Source organism: Colias eurytheme, chromosome 14 (genome assembly GCF_061535395.1).
Source record: "Colias eurytheme isolate Ceu_HAF_F1 chromosome 14, ilColEury1 Martin Lab GWU primary, whole genome shotgun sequence".
Classification (NCBI taxonomy): domain Eukaryota; kingdom Metazoa; phylum Arthropoda; class Insecta; order Lepidoptera; family Pieridae; genus Colias; species Colias eurytheme.
The window spans coordinates 11,014,637-11,033,740 of record NC_142993.1 but is presented as its reverse complement, the minus strand read 5'-3'; the positions used below and the strand labels follow the sequence as shown (position 1 = coordinate 11,033,740).

General features: G+C 31.6%; 2 protein-coding genes across 3 annotated transcripts; one reads left to right on the top strand and one right to left on the bottom strand.

Annotated features, from left to right (window-relative positions):
* Nucleotides 1-1,045: 1,045 nt before the first annotated feature.
* Nucleotides 1,046-4,813, top strand: LOC149903119 (uncharacterized). The gene is made up of 3 exons (XM_090109432.1): nt 1,046-1,129; nt 2,501-2,578; nt 3,718-4,813. The coding sequence occupies exons 2-3, from the start codon at nt 2,506-2,508 to the stop codon at nt 4,485-4,487; spliced, it is 843 nt and encodes a 280-aa protein (XP_089965558.1). The 5' UTR covers nt 1,046-1,129; nt 2,501-2,505; the 3' UTR covers nt 4,488-4,813.
* A 455-nt stretch (nt 4,814-5,268) lies between these two features.
* LOC149903118 (uncharacterized) lies at nt 5,269-10,046 on the bottom strand. Of its 2 annotated transcripts, none has more exons than XM_090109430.1 (4): nt 9,954-10,046; nt 6,401-6,543; nt 5,890-6,027; nt 5,269-5,502 (listed from the first exon to the last, which is right to left on the bottom strand). In XM_090109430.1, the coding sequence occupies exons 1-4, from the start codon at nt 9,954-9,956 to the stop codon at nt 5,304-5,306; spliced, it is 483 nt and encodes a 160-aa protein (XP_089965556.1). In that variant the 5' UTR covers nt 9,957-10,046; the 3' UTR covers nt 5,269-5,303. The 2 variants fall into 2 exon arrangements, with proteins under 2 accessions (XP_089965556.1, XP_089965557.1); XM_090109431.1 differs by having other exon boundaries at nt 5,347-5,502; nt 5,900-6,027.
* Between the last annotated feature and the right edge of the window lie 9,058 nt (nt 10,047-19,104).

The window sequence follows — 19,104 nt, the reverse complement described above, 5'->3', positions numbered from 1 at the left end:
TATACGTTGTTTATACGTGTTACGGATACGCACGCGCACGGAAGGAAACTTGGATTTAGTGGCAGATTTAGAACTAAAGATAAATATTTTTTTAAACATGTTCATGCCTTAAATATTTCATATTTGGATCCCACTGCAGGGACTCTAGCCTGAAATGCTGTGATGATTATGGCCATATTATTCACCTACTTATGACTACGGCAATAATAAAATCCTTGTTTTAAAAAAATATTTTGATATACATATATATAAGTACTTACTCTAAATTTAGTTTTTCGCAGTTTTATGCTGAATACAATGCAGTTATGAACCGCGGATTGATAAACTGTTTCTTTTTTTGATAAATTCTTAGTCTAAGTAGGTTAGTAAAACCCTCGTAAAAGCCAGTAATATCTATTATAATTAAAAAGCGAAATCAATTAGAAGTCAATCATTAAATTTTATTGTTATTGTATATTATAATACCCTTAGATAATACCTATTAGATTAGAATTGTGTAGATAATAATTATTATGAAGTAGAAATCGCAGTGTAATTTAGATCTTAAAAAAGAAAAGATAAATTCGTCCTTAACTATTTATTGTATAAATAATGTAAAATATTTTTCACTATGTTTTTTACAAATTCTAAAAATATGAACCTAGATTGAACCTATAGGTATTGGATATTGGTAGTTAGGTAATCTAAGGGGTAGGTACGAGGTTCAACACTCATCTAGGTAACTACTTACCTAATTATTAATTTTTCATTTCTTAAGCTTAGTGACGATGGACGACGATGACTTTAGTCTCTACATTTTGTAAAGAATAAACAAAAATCTTAGTAACTTTTAGCATTAAAATATTTACCATGAGTTTAACATTTTACAAAAGCGTTTTTACAACTTTCAAGTTATACCATCATATGCAGATATCAAAGATCGTTATTAACCTTTGATAATACAATAAGTCATTCGTTAGTTATAAGTTATATAATACCTGATGATATTATTGTATTATTATTTAGTTACGTGCAATGACTGGACATAAAGTCGGAGTGGTCAGAAGCTTATAAAGTAAGGTAAGGTTCGGCTCACTTTCATTCATGTTTCTTTAGTGATGAAAGTGAGAAATGTGCTCTGGACAATAAGGTAAGCGGTTTTTGATAACACTAGTTAATAGTGTTTTAAGGAGCCTGTTTATTGTATCATTAGGGAAGTAAATTACCTAATTTTAATCATGTTGAGAGGTGCTTTAATAAAAAGTCTTTTCCGGCTGTAATTTCGAAAAAAAAAAACTAGAAACTTTATTTTATAAGAAAGGATTAGTTAGTAATTAATACTACAGAATGTTTTCTTTTTTAATAGTTTTCATAATTCATAGAGCTTAAACTCTAAGCTAAAATAAACTGCTACAAAACAGGCGATCATATTTTTTTAACGCATGTTGAATTTATGTCAATGGGTTTACGATAAACCTTGGAACTACTTATGATTAGTTATCTATATCTTTTATTTTATTAAAAAAAAATATATTTGAGGCCACATTGATGGTATAGTAAAATACCAATTATACAAGCATATGGAAAAAAATAAAGTGTAGGTAACTACTTAATCTTTTAACATTTTGAAATAAACCATTCCTACCGAAAGGAATTCATAGGAATTTTTTCACGAATGGCAACTATACCCAGAAGCAATGCAATTATATGGTTTTTAGAACTACGTAATATGAACTTTAGCTTTCTTTTTTTGTCACAATACTAGTTAAATATAATATAAGGAAATAACATTTTCTAACTACATATTTAAATTCATTTAACCGCAAGTTGATGAGAAGAATGACATGCTTTTTTGTTTTCTAGCTATGTAGGCAATTTTTTGAATAACCAATTTTTTGCAACCGAATAAGTATAAATTTCTTTGTTGAATTATTTTATGGCAAAATTTATTTTAAATAGTATACATTTAAATAAATTTACGTAGCGTGTCGAGATCGTAATCTCAATGTACTTTCTATAAAACAGGAATCTGCTATAGGAAGTCTGCGGCTCTGATAAGCAAAGTCGGTGATAAAAACGATATTAATTATGCTGGTAATAAATGCACTGTATATATTTTTTTTATTACTTAGCTTTCTCTTTATTTTTTGTTTGTTGTTCGAGGCTTTATTTTTTTGTAAATAATCTTAACCGGGGTGATAAAGTAGAGGTGATATATGTGTACCTGTTATAGTAGAGGCTAGTGAATTAAAAATAATAGTATCTTAACAAAATAGTTACTGAATAGTAAGTCCTTAACCTCAATCTCTTAATCTTAAGTGATATAATCTTTCTTATAGATTATCTTTTACTGTTTAAATGAAGTATTAATAATTATAAATGCAAGGAAATGCTGATTGTATTAAATCGCAAAAAATAAGAGGAAGTTTTGACAATTCTTATAAATAATGAAAAAATCTTTTTAATAAATATATTATAATAAATTATAACATTATTTATAGAGAGAAAATTATTGTTTCAGTAAGCATGTGTACGCTACGCGCGTTGTGTTTTGTTTTGTCGGTGTACGCAGTTCACGGTGGAGTTACTAAACCTTCTGGTAATTATTTTATTTATTTGTTATCATATTATAATATTAAAAACAAAAAAATATAATGTTGATATGTTGTACTTATTGCCTTATTGTCAAAAAGTTATCGCTTTCACAGTTCACTTATAGAAAATCAGGCAGCGGATTTTCCGAAAATATTTAAATTATGTTCAGGAATGCATTAGGTATATATTTTTATTTTCAGATTTCTACAACATTATAATTAAAAAAATTGTAATATTAGTACTAGCTGACTTAAATAATTATAGAGCAATAAAATTCATAATACTAATTCTTTAAATTAAGAAGATAAATTATACCTAGTAAAATAGAATTTACATACTACCTTTATGTTTTCGTCGATCGGTATTCTGTACGAGAAAATCACTAAATTTCCGGAGATGTTACTTGTATTTCAATCTTTTTATATCAAGAGTATTTCTGATTCTCTACGATATGTCCCTTTACAAATGGGAACGATGGCGATGACAATAAGGTCGAAATCACAGACATAATGGTCGAAATTAATAATATCAATTATCAATTGAACTTTACGCACGTTAAACCAATTTCGAATCCTTGACTTTTCCGTAGTTCGAGGCCTTAACCGCTCTGTTACCTCCGCTAATTACCTTCATAACACGTAATTAAGAAATCACTTATCTACAAATATTTAGTTCATCTATACTAATATTATAAAGCTGAAGAGTTTGTTTGTTTGAACGCGCTAATCTCGGGAACTACTGGTCCGATTTGAAAAATTCTTTCGGTGTCAGATAGCCTATTTATCGAGGAAGGCTATAGGCTATATAATATAGGAGCGGAGTAAAACCGCGGAGCACAGCTAGTAGAGAATACTCGTATTACGTTTGTTTGTAAAGAAATCGAAAGTTTAGTACATAGTGTGTACTGTGTAGTGAGAAATATCGACTCACCGCTATTTACTTTCTCGCTAACGAGTTCTAAAGGTGACTATCGTTGATAGCATTTTATCTGTTAAAGCATTTAACCGGAACTAATCAAAGTACATTGTACATTGCTCTGTCACTACTAGCTAAGTTATGTTGTTATATCTTTTATACTTATGTAGGCCGCAATGTAATAGAAACAAACAATACCTAACAAAAACCTTTACTTATAATTTTCAGGTATCTCGCAGTTTTGGATGGACGATATAAAAGTCCTCGACCAAATATACGGAAAGACATCAGACAAGGATCTGTACGGAGCCACTCTTCCTCCCAACATTCGATTTGATATCGATCGCGCGAAGCAAGTAAAAGCAGAGGCTTCTCAAACACGGGAACACTATATCTCTACGGATGAAGAGGATCCAGATTTCGATGAACAATACAAACCACATTCATTCGGCGACCGATACGCAAAACAATTTAACAAGATTCACAAAAAAGACAAGACTAAAAAAGAAAAATCTAAAATTGAATCACCACTACATTTTGTAGGTCTATCGAATTTCAAACCGATATCTCAATCGAATGATCCAGAAACATACAATTATTTGAAACATCTCGAACATTTTGAAAAGCATAAAATTGAACTGCCTGAAACTGAGAGCGGTTTTAAACCATCATACATTGAAAACAGTGAAGAGGAGGAAGCTTATAAAAGCATTCAGGACATATTAGATGCTCACGAATCGAACAAAGCGCGTAAACCTGAGACTGAGTTCAATGATAGTTTGGAAAAATATCCAAGATATCTAAATAAGGAAAACGATGATGCGTATACTAGATATGCAGCTAAAGCAGTGCCAACGAAAAATAAAGTCAGGTTCTTGAATAACAATAGCCTATATTCGAGGTGTCGTACAGGAAGATGCAGGAAGCGAAGTTCAAACGGATATCGTTACGCTTCCAGACCATACATAAGAAAAATAAAGCGCATAAGAATCGCATGATCCAATACATTGTTATTGTTGCCTTGTTTTTATAAATTTGTTTATTTTGTAAGATAATTTTAGATTGTAGGATTAAGCTACAGTAATGTTCTGTTAACCGAAGCGGAAAATTATGCGATTTTGTCGGTCAGAAATTTCTTTTACTATTTTTAAAGTTAGTTATTGTTGGCCTAGAAATGAGAAATATTTGTTTATTAAAATGAGACTGTAATATCGATTGTGCAATATTTATGAGATCTTTAATAGTTGTATGTAGGTAGTAACTAATAGATATTGTAAGTATTTAAGTTTGTTATTTATTAAAATAATTGTTGATTTTGAACAAATCTTTTTTTATGGTATAACTACTTCGAAATGAAACACAATATTAATTAAATAAGTTTTATTAAAACTATAATTACAATTAGTCTTAAAATAGATACTTATATAAAATTTCAACGTAATTTTCAAGTTATGAAAATCAGTGAAAATTACTGCATTTTTACTCATAAGCTTCCGTTAGTTAGTAGAGGAAGCGACTGCAAATTTGACGATATATTTTTAGCAACACAAAAGCCGAATAGGATTTACAAACATTGTTTCACAAATAAGCACAATTTGCGTCCTCTGTGCTTAAATCTGAGACAATATTAAACAAAATTCGACGACAAAGAAAATTGAGTACTGTACGGGTCTAATAGGGTCAATTAGTTTATGGCTTTACGAAAGCATTGTCTTACTTATTCATTTACTTAATGCGTCATTGATAAGGCGAATGACATGGTTTTAAAATATCCAAATTAGAAAATGCATTTTGCAGGAAAATGGCAATTTAAATTAATAGATAAAGTTCGGATTTGTGTTGCTATGTCGTCCTGGGTTCGCCACGGGGTTGACCATACTTCTGGTCTTCTTTTTGCTGTCTTCTATACTCTGGAGTAAGAAGGGTGGCGGGTGACCGTTGGCTTGGCTCTGCCTTTGCTGTCTGTCGTCTATCTTACGAGACAGTTCCTCTACGAACTCCCCACCCGTCTGCCTGGAATGTTTGGTTTTATGTAGAGACAGGCTAGTAGAAAAAAAGGTATTGAGACAACAAACAAATGCAATCCCATGAGCATAATAGATGTATACGTTAAACTTAAAGATGGATTATGGATCATAGAATATAATCATATTTATTTTTGTTATGGATATAGTTTAAATATTTAGCATTGCTAAATGAATTGACATGTTAAAAACTGTTTAATTTTGAAAAAATCCCTAAGTATAAAAGTACTGTTTATAAAAAAAATGACTACGAAAACAGTTATTGTTAAAATTGGGCATTTGGCATTCCCAATGGAGGAACACTAGGCCCGCTGTTATTCCTAACATTCATCAATGCTCATTAACTTTATTGATGTTAAAATCATTATCGTCGTACCGATCAGTACCTCGGCCACTCTCCAGGTCGCCGTCGGAAGCCTGGTACATGGAGAAGCCGCGCCGAGACAGTTCCTCATCAGGGACTAGCGCTGGGTTGTTGAACGCGTGGTTTCCTTCCGGACTCATCTGTAGTTTCCTGAAGATATATAATAGTACTAAAATAATTTGTAGGAACACTGTAAAGATGAAGGAATCTATAATGATAGTTTTTGTGATTGAATTTCATAATTGAAACTTTTTTGTTTTCTATCGTCAAATGAATCGCCTTCATTTGCTGATCCATAAATTTTATAGCATGTTAGTATGTCTATTAACTATTTACTTTTTGAACCCATCACAATATTGAATCTAAGTTTTTATTTGAATCATTCAAAACCAAATCTCGCTGCGTATTATTATCTTTTGCACGCCTCATAAGCGGAGCGTTGAGGTAGTGCTCTACTATCGCCTTTTTATGATATTTTTGATTCATAATTAAAAAAATTAGCTAAACAATTTAACAGACTTACTGTACACGAAGTCGGCCTGTATTGTTCAGGTCGTGGATCTTCCGTCTCAGGCTGGAGACCTGCGTGCACAGGATGATGCAGACGAGCAGGAGGACGAACCACGCGGCGCTGAACACGCTCACGATTATTATCGTTTCTGTCTCCTGGAATATTCATTTGTTTATCACTACATATTCAAATGCTCTTAGGGCCGATTTTTCAATGCTTGGATAAAACTTATCCGTCCAATAAAGTATATTACACGATAATATTAAAATGTCACGTAAACTGTCAAATACGAGCAATTAGAATACGTTTTTAAAATGGTAGTTTTATACATTATTCGAAGAATAAGTTATATCCAAGCATTGAAAAATCGGCCGAAAAATATAATTATCTACTATAACTATTTCTTCAAAAGATACATTTGCAATTTTTTCATAGCTCCTCCACATTGTATCGTAGCAAAATGTTTGGTAGAGGTTTTTGTCTCTTGTAAATTTTATTGTATGGTATTGTGAATATCAATTAATTTGGTTAATGTTATTAAAATGTGAGTCTGATTATCACGTAAATCTCTAAAAAATTCTAATGGTTGCATCAGAAGATTGCAAATAATATTAAATAGTAAACATGAGCAATAATTGTTTGCGAACGTTTTCTTCAGTTAACTTATCTAGATATAAATAAATTGAATAAATATGCAAGCTATTTATTGCTTATCATAATAACATTGATAGTATATTAATTATTCTTAAAAGATTATCAGTTCTACAAGTGACTGTTATCAATACATTAATGATAATATATTGTAACACCCCTTCTTCAATGAAAGTGTTGAAAAGTAATTTTGTAAGAAATAGGTTATTCCGGCTATTAAATATACCTATAACCTAGTTATCATGTTTTTTTAAATTTCAACAGACAGACATTCGAACAATGTAGCCCTATTGGATAAATTTACGATTAGTAGATATAAGTATTACCTACAATACAAATCACACATTAGATTAGACGGTAGACCACATAATATTAGCTCAACATCAGGCGAGATTGTGGTCAAATGTTTTCCCATCGTTAAAAAAAATAGTTATGAATTATGATGGGTTGTAAAGTAGTAAACAGCCAAATTCACTTTTATTCGTGTAACTGTGGCGTAATTTACTGACCGGTTGGCTTGGTTGGTAGTGGCCCTGCCTTGCAATCCAGAGGTCGTGGGTTCAATTCCCACCCGGGGCAAATATTTGTGTGATGAACATAGATATTTGCTCTGTGTCTGGGTGTTAATTATCTATAGGTATAAGTATTTATTTAAAATTATATTTGCATGTATATCAGCCATCTGCTTTCCATAACACAAGCGAAAGCTTAATATGGGATCAGATCGTGCCGTGTGTGAAGATTGTCTTGAAATATATAAATATAAATATAAATTTACACTATAATTTATATAAAGTCTAAAGTAGTAGATAACGAACAAAGAAAAGGTTACCTATATTATAAAATTCTAAACTCATGCGTTACATTTTCCTTTATTCTGTCGAGATTTCTATTGACCTATGATGTAACGAAGGTGACGAATTTCTTTGTAATGTCTGGAGGAAAAGTCTTAAGGGTGCGTATAAAGCAAAATTACCAATCTTCTATTAGATGATACGTGTAATATTCAAGACCAAATCTAAAAAATAAAATATATATCAAACTAGATGATATGTTCAACGATTCTGTTTAATCAAAAACATAAAATATTAAAATTTACTCGATAAAAAAAAATCACCAAGTTAGCTCTAATTTTCACACTTTTACGTTTTCTACTTGACATGGTAATACTTATTATGATTTTTTTTTCATAAACAATTATATTAAAACATTTGCAAGATATTTGTCAGAGCATTTTGTGTAATTACTTTTAGTTTTGGTTTTATCTGCGATAAACCACTTTTGGCGCTCTTTTTTTCTCGAGATAAACGTTTGGTTTTGTCACGATAAAAGTGTTAACTAATGAGTGACTATTATGCAAATAAGTGATTAAGATAATGCATGCCTACTCATGTTAAGATTATAGGATATAATACATATCTCGAAGCTATTTTCATCCTTCACATGCATGCATTTTGTATGTTGCTAAAAAACACACTCTAGTTAAACTACCAGATTTTCAGTTACATAATGTAATAAGTACAACTAAATATATTATTTGCTTATCTATACGAATTTCATACAATTAACATTCAAACTTATTTAATTATAATATCTCTGGACTCTGTAATATATCAATACAATCTAATTGTGATTTCTTGGTGCAGTTTCTTGTTTATATTTAATTTTCAAATTTCTATATTTTTTTGTCTATAATATTCACACACTGAGTCCTCTCCCATTATTGCGCGTCTCTATTAGAGCTTACGTACGATAAAATAATCAATGATAACACATTTGAAGTTATCAAAGGAATGCGTGACATAAACATGTTCACATTCGATTATTTACAAGTGAATAGATACTGTTGTAGACGTGGAATTAATCTATCTAAGTATAGACTGAAGAATAGGTAGTTCAGAAAAAAATATTGAATATTGGTTAAGTTTTCAATAAATAAATAAAACGGTTATTGTTATAACTTATAAATAATGGTTGTTATCAATCAAACAAAAAAAAAACATGACAGTAGGATCAGCAAAAGTTGGTCCATCAGTCATGAAAACAACGCTTATTTTCAGCCAGTTCATAATATTTAAAAATTAAGTATCAAATATTTTAAATTTCTAAACCTATTTCACAATATACGAATAAGTACTTCAGATAACGAGAAACGTACCTACTATCTACGATTCAAAGCTTTATACCACTTCAGACGTATTTATATTTTGTTAATTTTAAAATAACACTAGTTAGTTATTAAAAGAATGACATTTCAAATTTTATATTTGAACATATACTTAAATTTAATGAAATGATATTCTTAGATACTACAAATAAGGATACAAACATGGAGATGATGATTATAATTTATCTTTATATATAAAAATGAATCGCAAAATGTGTTGGTAAGCGCATAACTCGAGAACGGGTGGACCGATTTCGATAATTCTTTTTTTATTATATTCCTTGAAGTACGAGGATGGTTCTTATGTAGAGAAAACGTAAATATGTACCACGGGCGAAGCCGGGGCGGACTGCTAGTTATTAATAAATATTTTGGGCTACAGCGTTGCTATTTAGTCATAATGATAAAATCATAAAAATATGACCATAAAAAGGTAAAACAACTTAGATAAAATGCTATCTTATGACTAATAAAACATTAGCACAATAGTAAACAACTAAAAAAAAACAATTGACATATTATAATTATTATTTTCAATACAATTTGACATTGGCTGAATGCGTCTTTGTCTTAGAGTTATAATAAAAAAAAGGAAATAAACGTTATCCTATTTTGAATAAGGTCTACGTGCGTTAAAATCATACAAACTTAATATTAGGGTTTTTATAAAGATATCTATTCCTTAAACGTAAACATGTGTCGTTTTAAAATCAATTAATGTGTATAGATTTATAAAGATACACTTACCATATTTCTACGTATCCGGGTACATCGTTTACCACAACTCGGCTCGTACTGGCAGCCACTATCAGCGCTTATCTCTTATCAGTGATAAGTGATAATGCATCTCGGACATATCGCTCCAGTGTTTGTTGATAACATGTTGGACGTAATTCCTTTTCTTAGGGTAACAAGTGGGTCATTATTTGGATTGGTTTACGGGAAAAAAAATATATTCATTTTTACCTGTAGGTTTTTACAAAAAGGTTTAATAGAAGATAATTAGAATTAAATTTATGGTTTAAGACGGATATCCACTCAGTGATGATAAATATGGCTGATGCTAGTAGCTTTTTCTGATAAATTATTATAGAATTTTGGTAACATTTTTCATTTCTGGCGCGCTCCTATTGGAAAAGGTGTAAATGGACTATGTAACACCAAGATTTTTTCATTTTCAACCTAGTTTCCGAGATTATCTAATTCAAATAAACTTCATTTCTTCTCCATACAACGATGCATACTTACAATTATTAACACCGCAACATTGAGTAGGCGTTTGTAATCTTTTGTTTATCATCTTTTATTCTGTTCTAAGAAAACTTATCTAAAATATATCATGTAAGATAAAATGGTAGTTGAGTCAATAATTAAAAATGTACCGATTAAGTAAAATACGAAAATATTAATAATCATGCATTATTTATTACTTACCTACTAGTTGGGCCTCAACGTGCACCATCGCAGTGCTCCGCTCCTGCTGGTCTTAGCGTGATGATATAATATTACAGCCTTCTTTGATAAATGGACTATCTAACTCCGAAAGAATTTTTCAAATCGGACCAGTAGTTCCTGAGATTAGCGCGTTCAAACAAACAAACACTTCAGCTTTATAATATTAGTATAGATTTAAACTATAAAAATATCTCGTTTATTTTAGATTGATTGTGATAATTTCAACACGTTTAAATTAATGTTTGGACTGCCATCGATCACGGCTCATTTGCTTTGAGTTAATGTTCCTCGTTCTTTACAGATGCCGAAGATAACTTGGATTGTGAAATAGCTAATTTAAACTCATTTGAAATACATTATAATATACATTACTGTCAGATTTACTTAAAATATATTTCGTCAAAGATACCTACATTGTTTTGAAAATCACTGTATTGAACTAAATGAAGTTGCTTTGATATCAGTATAAAATAAAAAAAATTGCAAGTTAAAATAAAAAGTCCTACCTAATTATAAAATAACAAAAATTTGCAAGTTAAAATAAAAAGTCCTAAGTATTGCTCTACCTTCTGAAATAGGTTTTTACCTGTATCTCAGAACAGTGCCTTACTTTAAATATAATTAAATTAGAAAAAATAGTACCTATCTGTTTGCGTATTTTCTAACTGCCTATATTTACCTACATTGTAAAACAGTTCATTTTTCGTTATTTTTTATCGTAGTGTAAATTCTTGTAAATCTATACTAATATTATAAAGCTGAAGATTTAGATAGCCCATTTATTGAGGAAGGCTTTAAGCTATACCTATAGGTACGTATAAATATACCAATACGCCGCCAATACCAACGCCAATACCAACAGGAGCGGAGCAATGCAGGTGAAACCGCGGAGCACAGCAAGTAGTCAATAATTTGATTGGAAAAAGAAAAAACAATCTATTATTGTTAAAACAAAATACTTATAATCATAAACTGAGTAAAACGATGTAGAGTGGCTATCGATAATAATTAATTACTGAATTTGCCAATGTGCTCATTATTTTTTTGTTAATATTTGTCATTATTATACGTGTTAAGTAGGTACCTACCTAGTACCTACAATAAATAACGCCAAAAAATAGAATAATACAGAAAGGTTAATCATATTAATAATGTTAATAGTTAGGTACCTTGTTCTAGTCTGAGGTTGGAACAAAGTCAAATTAAAGGTCTTCGCTAGATTAACAAATTCATTAAAAGCAATCAATAGATAAATAATAAATTATATGAAACTAGATTTCCGCCTGCGGCTTCGCCCGCGTTTTCAAAAAAAAAAACCCGCATAGTTCCCGTTCCCGTGGGATTTCCGGGATAAAACCTAGCCTATGTCACTCAGAAATGATGTAGCTTTCCAACAGTGAAAGAATTTTTCAAATCTGCCAAGTAGTTTCGGAGCCTATTCAATTCATACAAACAAACAAACAAACAAAAAAATCAAACCTTTCCTCTTTATAATATTTGTATAGATACCTTTCAATCGTGTCTATTAATAGACATTAATAGAATCCTTTCATTATAAATTGCATTTGTAATTAACATGGCTTTGTGTGGATGAATCATATGTGTGATGATAACTAATGACTAACGTTATGATTTCTATTAAAATCTATACATAATATTATAAAGCTGAAGAGTTTGTTTGTTTGAACGCGCTAATCTCGGGAACTACTGGTCCGATTTGAAAAATTCTTTCTGTGTTAGATAGTTCATTTATCGAGGAAGGCTATAATATAATATCATCACGCTACGACCAACAGGAGTGAAGCCACGGGGGTGAAACCGCGTGGAGCAGCTAGTTGTTAGATAACACGAGAGAACTTTATTTTGTTTCTTATATATTGTAAATAATAGAAAATATATTTTCTTTCGTATTTTAGTCTAATCCAGGTTATTAACCCATGGAGCCCCAAGTGGCCCGATCGGTCCCAGACACAATAGATTTTCTATTGTGTCCGGTTCCGGGGCCTGAGTTAATAAAATAACAAAACTATCACTACTTTTTTGTGTTGTTAATTATTATTATTATGTTAAATTTGGTGCTGTTAATTATAATTACGTGATTCGAATTGAATTGATTTTTCTATGATTTTTTTAAAGTTTGTTAGAAATATTATTTTTCACACACCTAACATTTATTTTCTCGACTAATTCTTCATCCAACATTTCATCGAATCTTATTATTAATTTAATGGGTATGATTTGAGACTTGAGTATAATTATAACACGAAGGGAATTTGCGCTTATATTCATATGTGTAGGTATTATCTGATAAATGAATATATTCTAACCTTTCCAATTATATCATTAACACTTCAATACATATCTCTAATTTATATTATTAGGCAGCATTCAGTTGGAAATATTAATAAGATCCTCAATTTTAATTATAATAATCTTGCCCTAACAAAGAGAAGCCTCCAGACATAATTAACAGACCTCACAGTAACAATTGTTATTTTAGAAGTCATTATAATTTATTATGTTCCCTTTAAAATTGATTATTTGTTAAATAATGAAGCCACTATGACGCTGAATGCTATCGTGATTCATATATCACGTAGATATGCGAAGGTTGGATTTTTATAAGTCGTGATATATTTTGGAGGCAGGGGTCAACTGACAGATCGGTAACAATGATCCGCGCTTTGGATATATAGTTCTGGAATGTTCTAGAAATTATTAAATTTTTGACATCAGTGTAAATGTGGTGTGTACTGTGTAGTGGGGTTCTGACTTCTGTGGGTATATATCTTACCCTTACAAATATGCAATCCTATCGTACTACGGACTAGTCTTATTTATTAGGGCGAGCCAATCGATCCTATCCTATCACAGAATCTGTGCATTTTTATGATTACATTTTTCTGAGAAAACTATGACAATTATAGGTTGTGCTTTGTTTTTATTAATATCTAGATGTGTCATGCATACCAACTATAAAAATGTATTAATCATCTATTTATATACTGTTTAATCTCCATTTATATAGTTGAAAGTTTGAAAAACTAGATACTTAAAAACTACGCGAACTCTCATAGAGCTCCACTTTTCTCTAGTACAAATAGCTCTTATCGTAAATAATAACTGGGAGCGTTCATGTAAAATCGTATCTATGTATTGAATTTTTAGTATGAATTAAATCAACAGTTGCTCCATCCAGTAATATCTACGCATTGGTAAGTGTAGTGTATGTGAGTGAAAGAGAGGGAAGTATTATGTCATCTCTTGCGCACGTGCAACGGTGACACCGCTCACACAGCTCAGTTGGCTGCAGGCGGTCGGAGTGATAGGTCGTGTGCGTCTAAGAGCCGATAATAGGGAAGGACATACACTACATTTTTGGCGACGAGGTAAATCGGGAATAAATGTAAGTAATTTTTTTTTGATAATAAAAAAAAAATTACAAAACAAAAAAAAAGGGAGGAAATAGGTGTGCTGTGATAACTATTGAACTAATTATATCCACAGTCGAGTTACATCGAAGGGAATATTAAAGTTAATAATAATATACACACATACCTATTTTCATTATGATATTTTGTGCCGCTTACATAAAAAAAAAATATATCCGCACAAAGTAGATAAATAACATGTGCGTGCCTTTCGAGAGGCCTCCGGCCTCCGCGCCGTAGAAAACGAAGGTTTCGTTTACATAAAGATTTAGCAAAACCTCGTAAATAATTGTAGCCAGAAGGATAAAGTAGGTGTTGTAAATTGTTTCTCGTATACATAACTACACTGATACCAATGCATACGCGGGCTGTCTTTATTGCTCGAGCGTATGGTGCCTGTTTGATAAATACACTGTACAGTGTACGGGTATACAGCTAGCGTCGTCCAGTATATTATGTACTCACGTAGTCATGCATAGGACTGTAACTGCGTTATGCGAGACTAAATGTGATATTTTGTTTAGTCGAGGCTGTAGATTATTATTTTGGGACATTTGTTTACATATAAATTTATTGATACTGATATGTAAAAACCTGCATAAAGGATTGGTTAAACATGATTAAATGAGCTAAGAAGGTTCGATTCCCGATCAGCTCAGAATAGATTTGTCTGGTTACAAAAATATAATTATACCAAATACCCACTTATATCTTATTTAATTACTCGATGTGAAGTTGCATGAGTATTATTTAAGATTATTCATTATTGCATAAAGAAGTAATTAATGGTTATCATGCAAGGAACGTAAGTTTCCTGGACAGGCTTATATAGTAACATTATGGAAGTTCATGTAAGTTGATGTATGTGTTTCGATGGTGATGTGGACCACGACAAGGGATTTCTAAAGTTGTTGTTGTTAAGCTATAATGTTACAAGATGAAGCCTGACAAAAAAAAAAATGTTGTGTGGTTTTATGAAACCACGGTAAAAGTGAAACTGTTCGAACGGTTCCGAACACTGCTTTATACCTACTCGGCAGCCGACCGTCACGCGACATGCGCTACACAGACCAAAAAGTTTGAGACGATGTAATAAAAGTTTCACTTTAAAAAGGGTAACGCCCGTGTACGTAATTTGAAATGTGTTACCAGATGATGCCTGGTAGTACAGGAAAAAAAACGGGTGATGCCTGTGTGTACTTTGTACTGTGTTACCAGATAATGCCTGGTGGTCAAGAAAAATCGGGTGACGCCCGTGTGTATTTTATAATGTTATACCAGATGATGCCTGGTGGTACAAAAACAAAAATCGGGTGACGCCCGTGTGTATTTTGTAATGTTATACCAGATGATGATGCCTGGTAGTGCAAAAACAAAAATCGGGTGACGCCCGTGTGTACTTTGTAATTTTATACCAAATGATGCCTGGTAGTCGTAATATAATTACAATACAGGTGATGCCTGTAGTGATGTGATACGGGTGATGCTCGTATAAAATGTTTATATTTTGGGTGATGCCCATATTGCGAATTCATGCACTTAAATACGCGATCTTAAAAAAAAGTGATAGTCGTCACCATTTCACAGTGAAGTATTGTTCGTAAGATAGATTGTATCTTCGAAAATACTTACGGTTAGTATTGATATCCAAATAAAAAATGGAATAATACAATTTTTAAGAGCATACAGTAAATACTAAAATATTTACAGTAGCTTTTATTATTCTTATCTAAAAGTGACTTAATATTTTCATAATTTCATAGCAGATTTTGTTAAACAACGAAAGAATAATCATAATGATAACAATACCTAAAATATCTGCGATAGGTATTGCACATTTAACCGACAACTATAAAGTTAGACAGGTTAAGTGATAATATAATAATCATAAACAGGGTAAGGTAATAAAACAATGAATATTCGAAAACAAAAATAAATGGAATGAGAGACATACAGAGTAGTCTCAATATTCATTATTTCAAACTACCCACCTGGCAGACGTTGTTATGCTCTTTCGCCTTTTATCGGTTCTTTAAACGAATTGGAACATGAATATTATCCGAATTGGTCGAGCCGATACGCCGCGCGCCGAGGTTTGAGTTTTACACTTAGCAACATATTTGGCTATTCATTTTTATTGTATATACTATGTGGCGTTGTAGGTGAGGTGGAAACAAAAAAATAATAATAAGAACTAGATACTCACCATACAGTTGACAATTAATTCAGTTAATTAATAAAATAAAATACAAATATCTGTAACAATAAGGGTCGTGGTGTGCCTAGGTCCAAACTCTCCGGTAGGGCTCTTACTGATATAGGTGGACGTAAGATGGAGTGCGCGTCTCGTTGCGAAGGCTAGGCGGTAGGGTGTCTTTAGGGTTGGTCGCCGAATTCCTCCAACAGGAATTAAGGAGCCGAAGCAAGCAAGACGTAGAAGGATTTCCTCAGCGGCAATCGTAGCAATGTCGTAGTACTACTGAAGATGGGTCTTAAGCGGTATGTAGCAGCGTATGAGGTTCCTTATCGGAACATGGCAAGGACGCGACAATTCCCTGCGCGGGAACGTTGCGGGTATGTAGAAGCTTTCTAAACGGAACGTAGCAGTAGCATAACACCACTCCCTCAGCGGAAATGTAGCACCCCGGTTTGGGGTTAGGTATAACACACTGTTAATCATTACATGTTGGAACGTTGAAAACGACTTTTACGTAATTTATACAATAATATACCGTGAAAGACAATAGTTGGACAATAGACAGTTGGCATAAAATATGAATCGTTAATTGTTAATAACTAGCAAACCTGGCGAAGTCCGTTTCGCACCAGAGACACCTTTTCCTTGTTATAAACCTCACGGAGCCCGAGACCTTTCCAACGAGTGCAAAGCCGTGGAAATCGGTTCGTGCGTTCTGGAGTTGTAGCGTCAGGAAGGAAAACCCGACTTATTTTTATATAGTAGATTACTTTGATAGATAGTGTATAGTGACAAACAACCTGTCAAATATATCTACACTTAAAATTTTTAGATAGATAATAAAGGTCAATTTCAAGACGAACATTTAATGTAAAATAAAAAATGGATCATAACCACATCATACCGCAAATATTGGTATATGTAAGAACCATGGTAAAATCATACACCATGTGCATCTAGTTATTATTATATTAATAACGACTGTTTTTAATTTAAAAACACCAATTTTATAATAGACGAGAAAACACTAGAAACACCAATTACTACTAAAATTTAACGCTTTATGTGTTTTAAAGTGAAAAACATCACTTCTACTAGAGATAAATACTAAATAAATTCTGCGCGATGTTATTGCGCACGAATTCATAAACGCTATGAGCTTGGCAGATGACAGCGCTTCAAAGGTGATGTCAAATTGGCGATGACAGATGACATACTAGGGACGCGCTCTTGCTAGTGAGGTGAAAGATCCATCGATATTCGGTAAGGTGACCCTATTTTATAGAGATATATAGGATTCATAGACAGCTTTCTTCATCCAACGCTGTGTGTTTTAGAAAGACACATAATACATCTTTTAAGAGCTCATCTTTTGAACATTAAATATCGCACCTAATGCATTAACACCGCTGCGAAAAAATAATGGATATCGTACTAGATTGAATAAAAGATTATCAATTAAGAAATATGTACGTTAAAGATTTCTTGTCAAAGCAAAAAAAAAAATGTATTATCGCGAAAAGGTCACCATTCGTGCCTTAGTCAGAATATAAATTCCAAGTATTAATCTCTACAATATTGAGGTGGTATAGTGGTATTGATTTCGAAATGCAAAATTGAATATTGTAAATTCAAGTTAATTAATTTATGCAAATACTTATATAGTTATAGGTAACAAAGTTTTTATTGATTGTTACAGTTAAATTTGTATTACTGATTGTTACAGTTAACATTGTACAGTTAAAAAAAAAAATATGTATCCAACTACTTACTTATTTTCAGACCATTAATGTGTGATTAATGTCTAGCCATTATTATTGTTATTAAGTTATCTTTTTCTTTTTCAAGTGGCTATTAAGTTGTCAGTAATACAAATACAAATGTTATCATAAGTAACAAATAAAAAAAAGTCATCAACAAAATGATACATTTTGATTCGTTTTAGGTTCGTTACATTAATTGAATTTTAAATACCTATGTGTTATTAATGTAATAATCATACAATGAACAACACCGCGTGTGTGTTGAGGTTACAATAAGAAGTATAAAAAAAGTAATACATTATTAATCACGCTTTACTAAATATTCATTATTGTATTGTCAATAAATTGTTGTAATATTGTCACTGAAGTTAAATCTGTACGGTTTGGGTAGGTCATAAGCGAATCGAAAAGAATCGGTTGCATACAGTCATACGAACATACAGGTGAAGCTAAAAGCGGTTCAATAGAAGTCAATGGCACAGTATAGTATGATATTGTACTGTTGCAGAGCAAGCTCCACTAAGACTATAATTCTGTCAGAGTGGTTTATACCCGAAAGTTGGTATTTAAATAATTGATAATTATGAACATTAACATTGTAATACTATGTATCTGTATGAATTAAATATTTTTAATGCGCTATAAAAAAGGCTGCCACTTTCTAGCCTCTAAACTATCACCCAAAAATATATCATAAATCGCTTTATTGCGATATGAAAGAGAGACGGACAAACGAATAAATAAACAAATCTTCCCTGTGCATAAGGATCATATGATAAGTTGTTGTTGCTTAAATAAGAATAAATAATGAACCAATTAATGTTTGGTTAAAATTTTGCCGTACAATATTTATTATATTATTTAGGGTACAGATATATACATATTATATTACATTCCGATTTTATTAGGTATATTGAATTAAAATCGGAACATATATTGTTTTAGTAACGAAGTACATATACAGAATATAGATATTAAATAATAACCGAGCATTTAAGTAATGTACCCAGTCTATAGGCATTTCACTTGGTAATAATTCGGTTTGCAGCTAT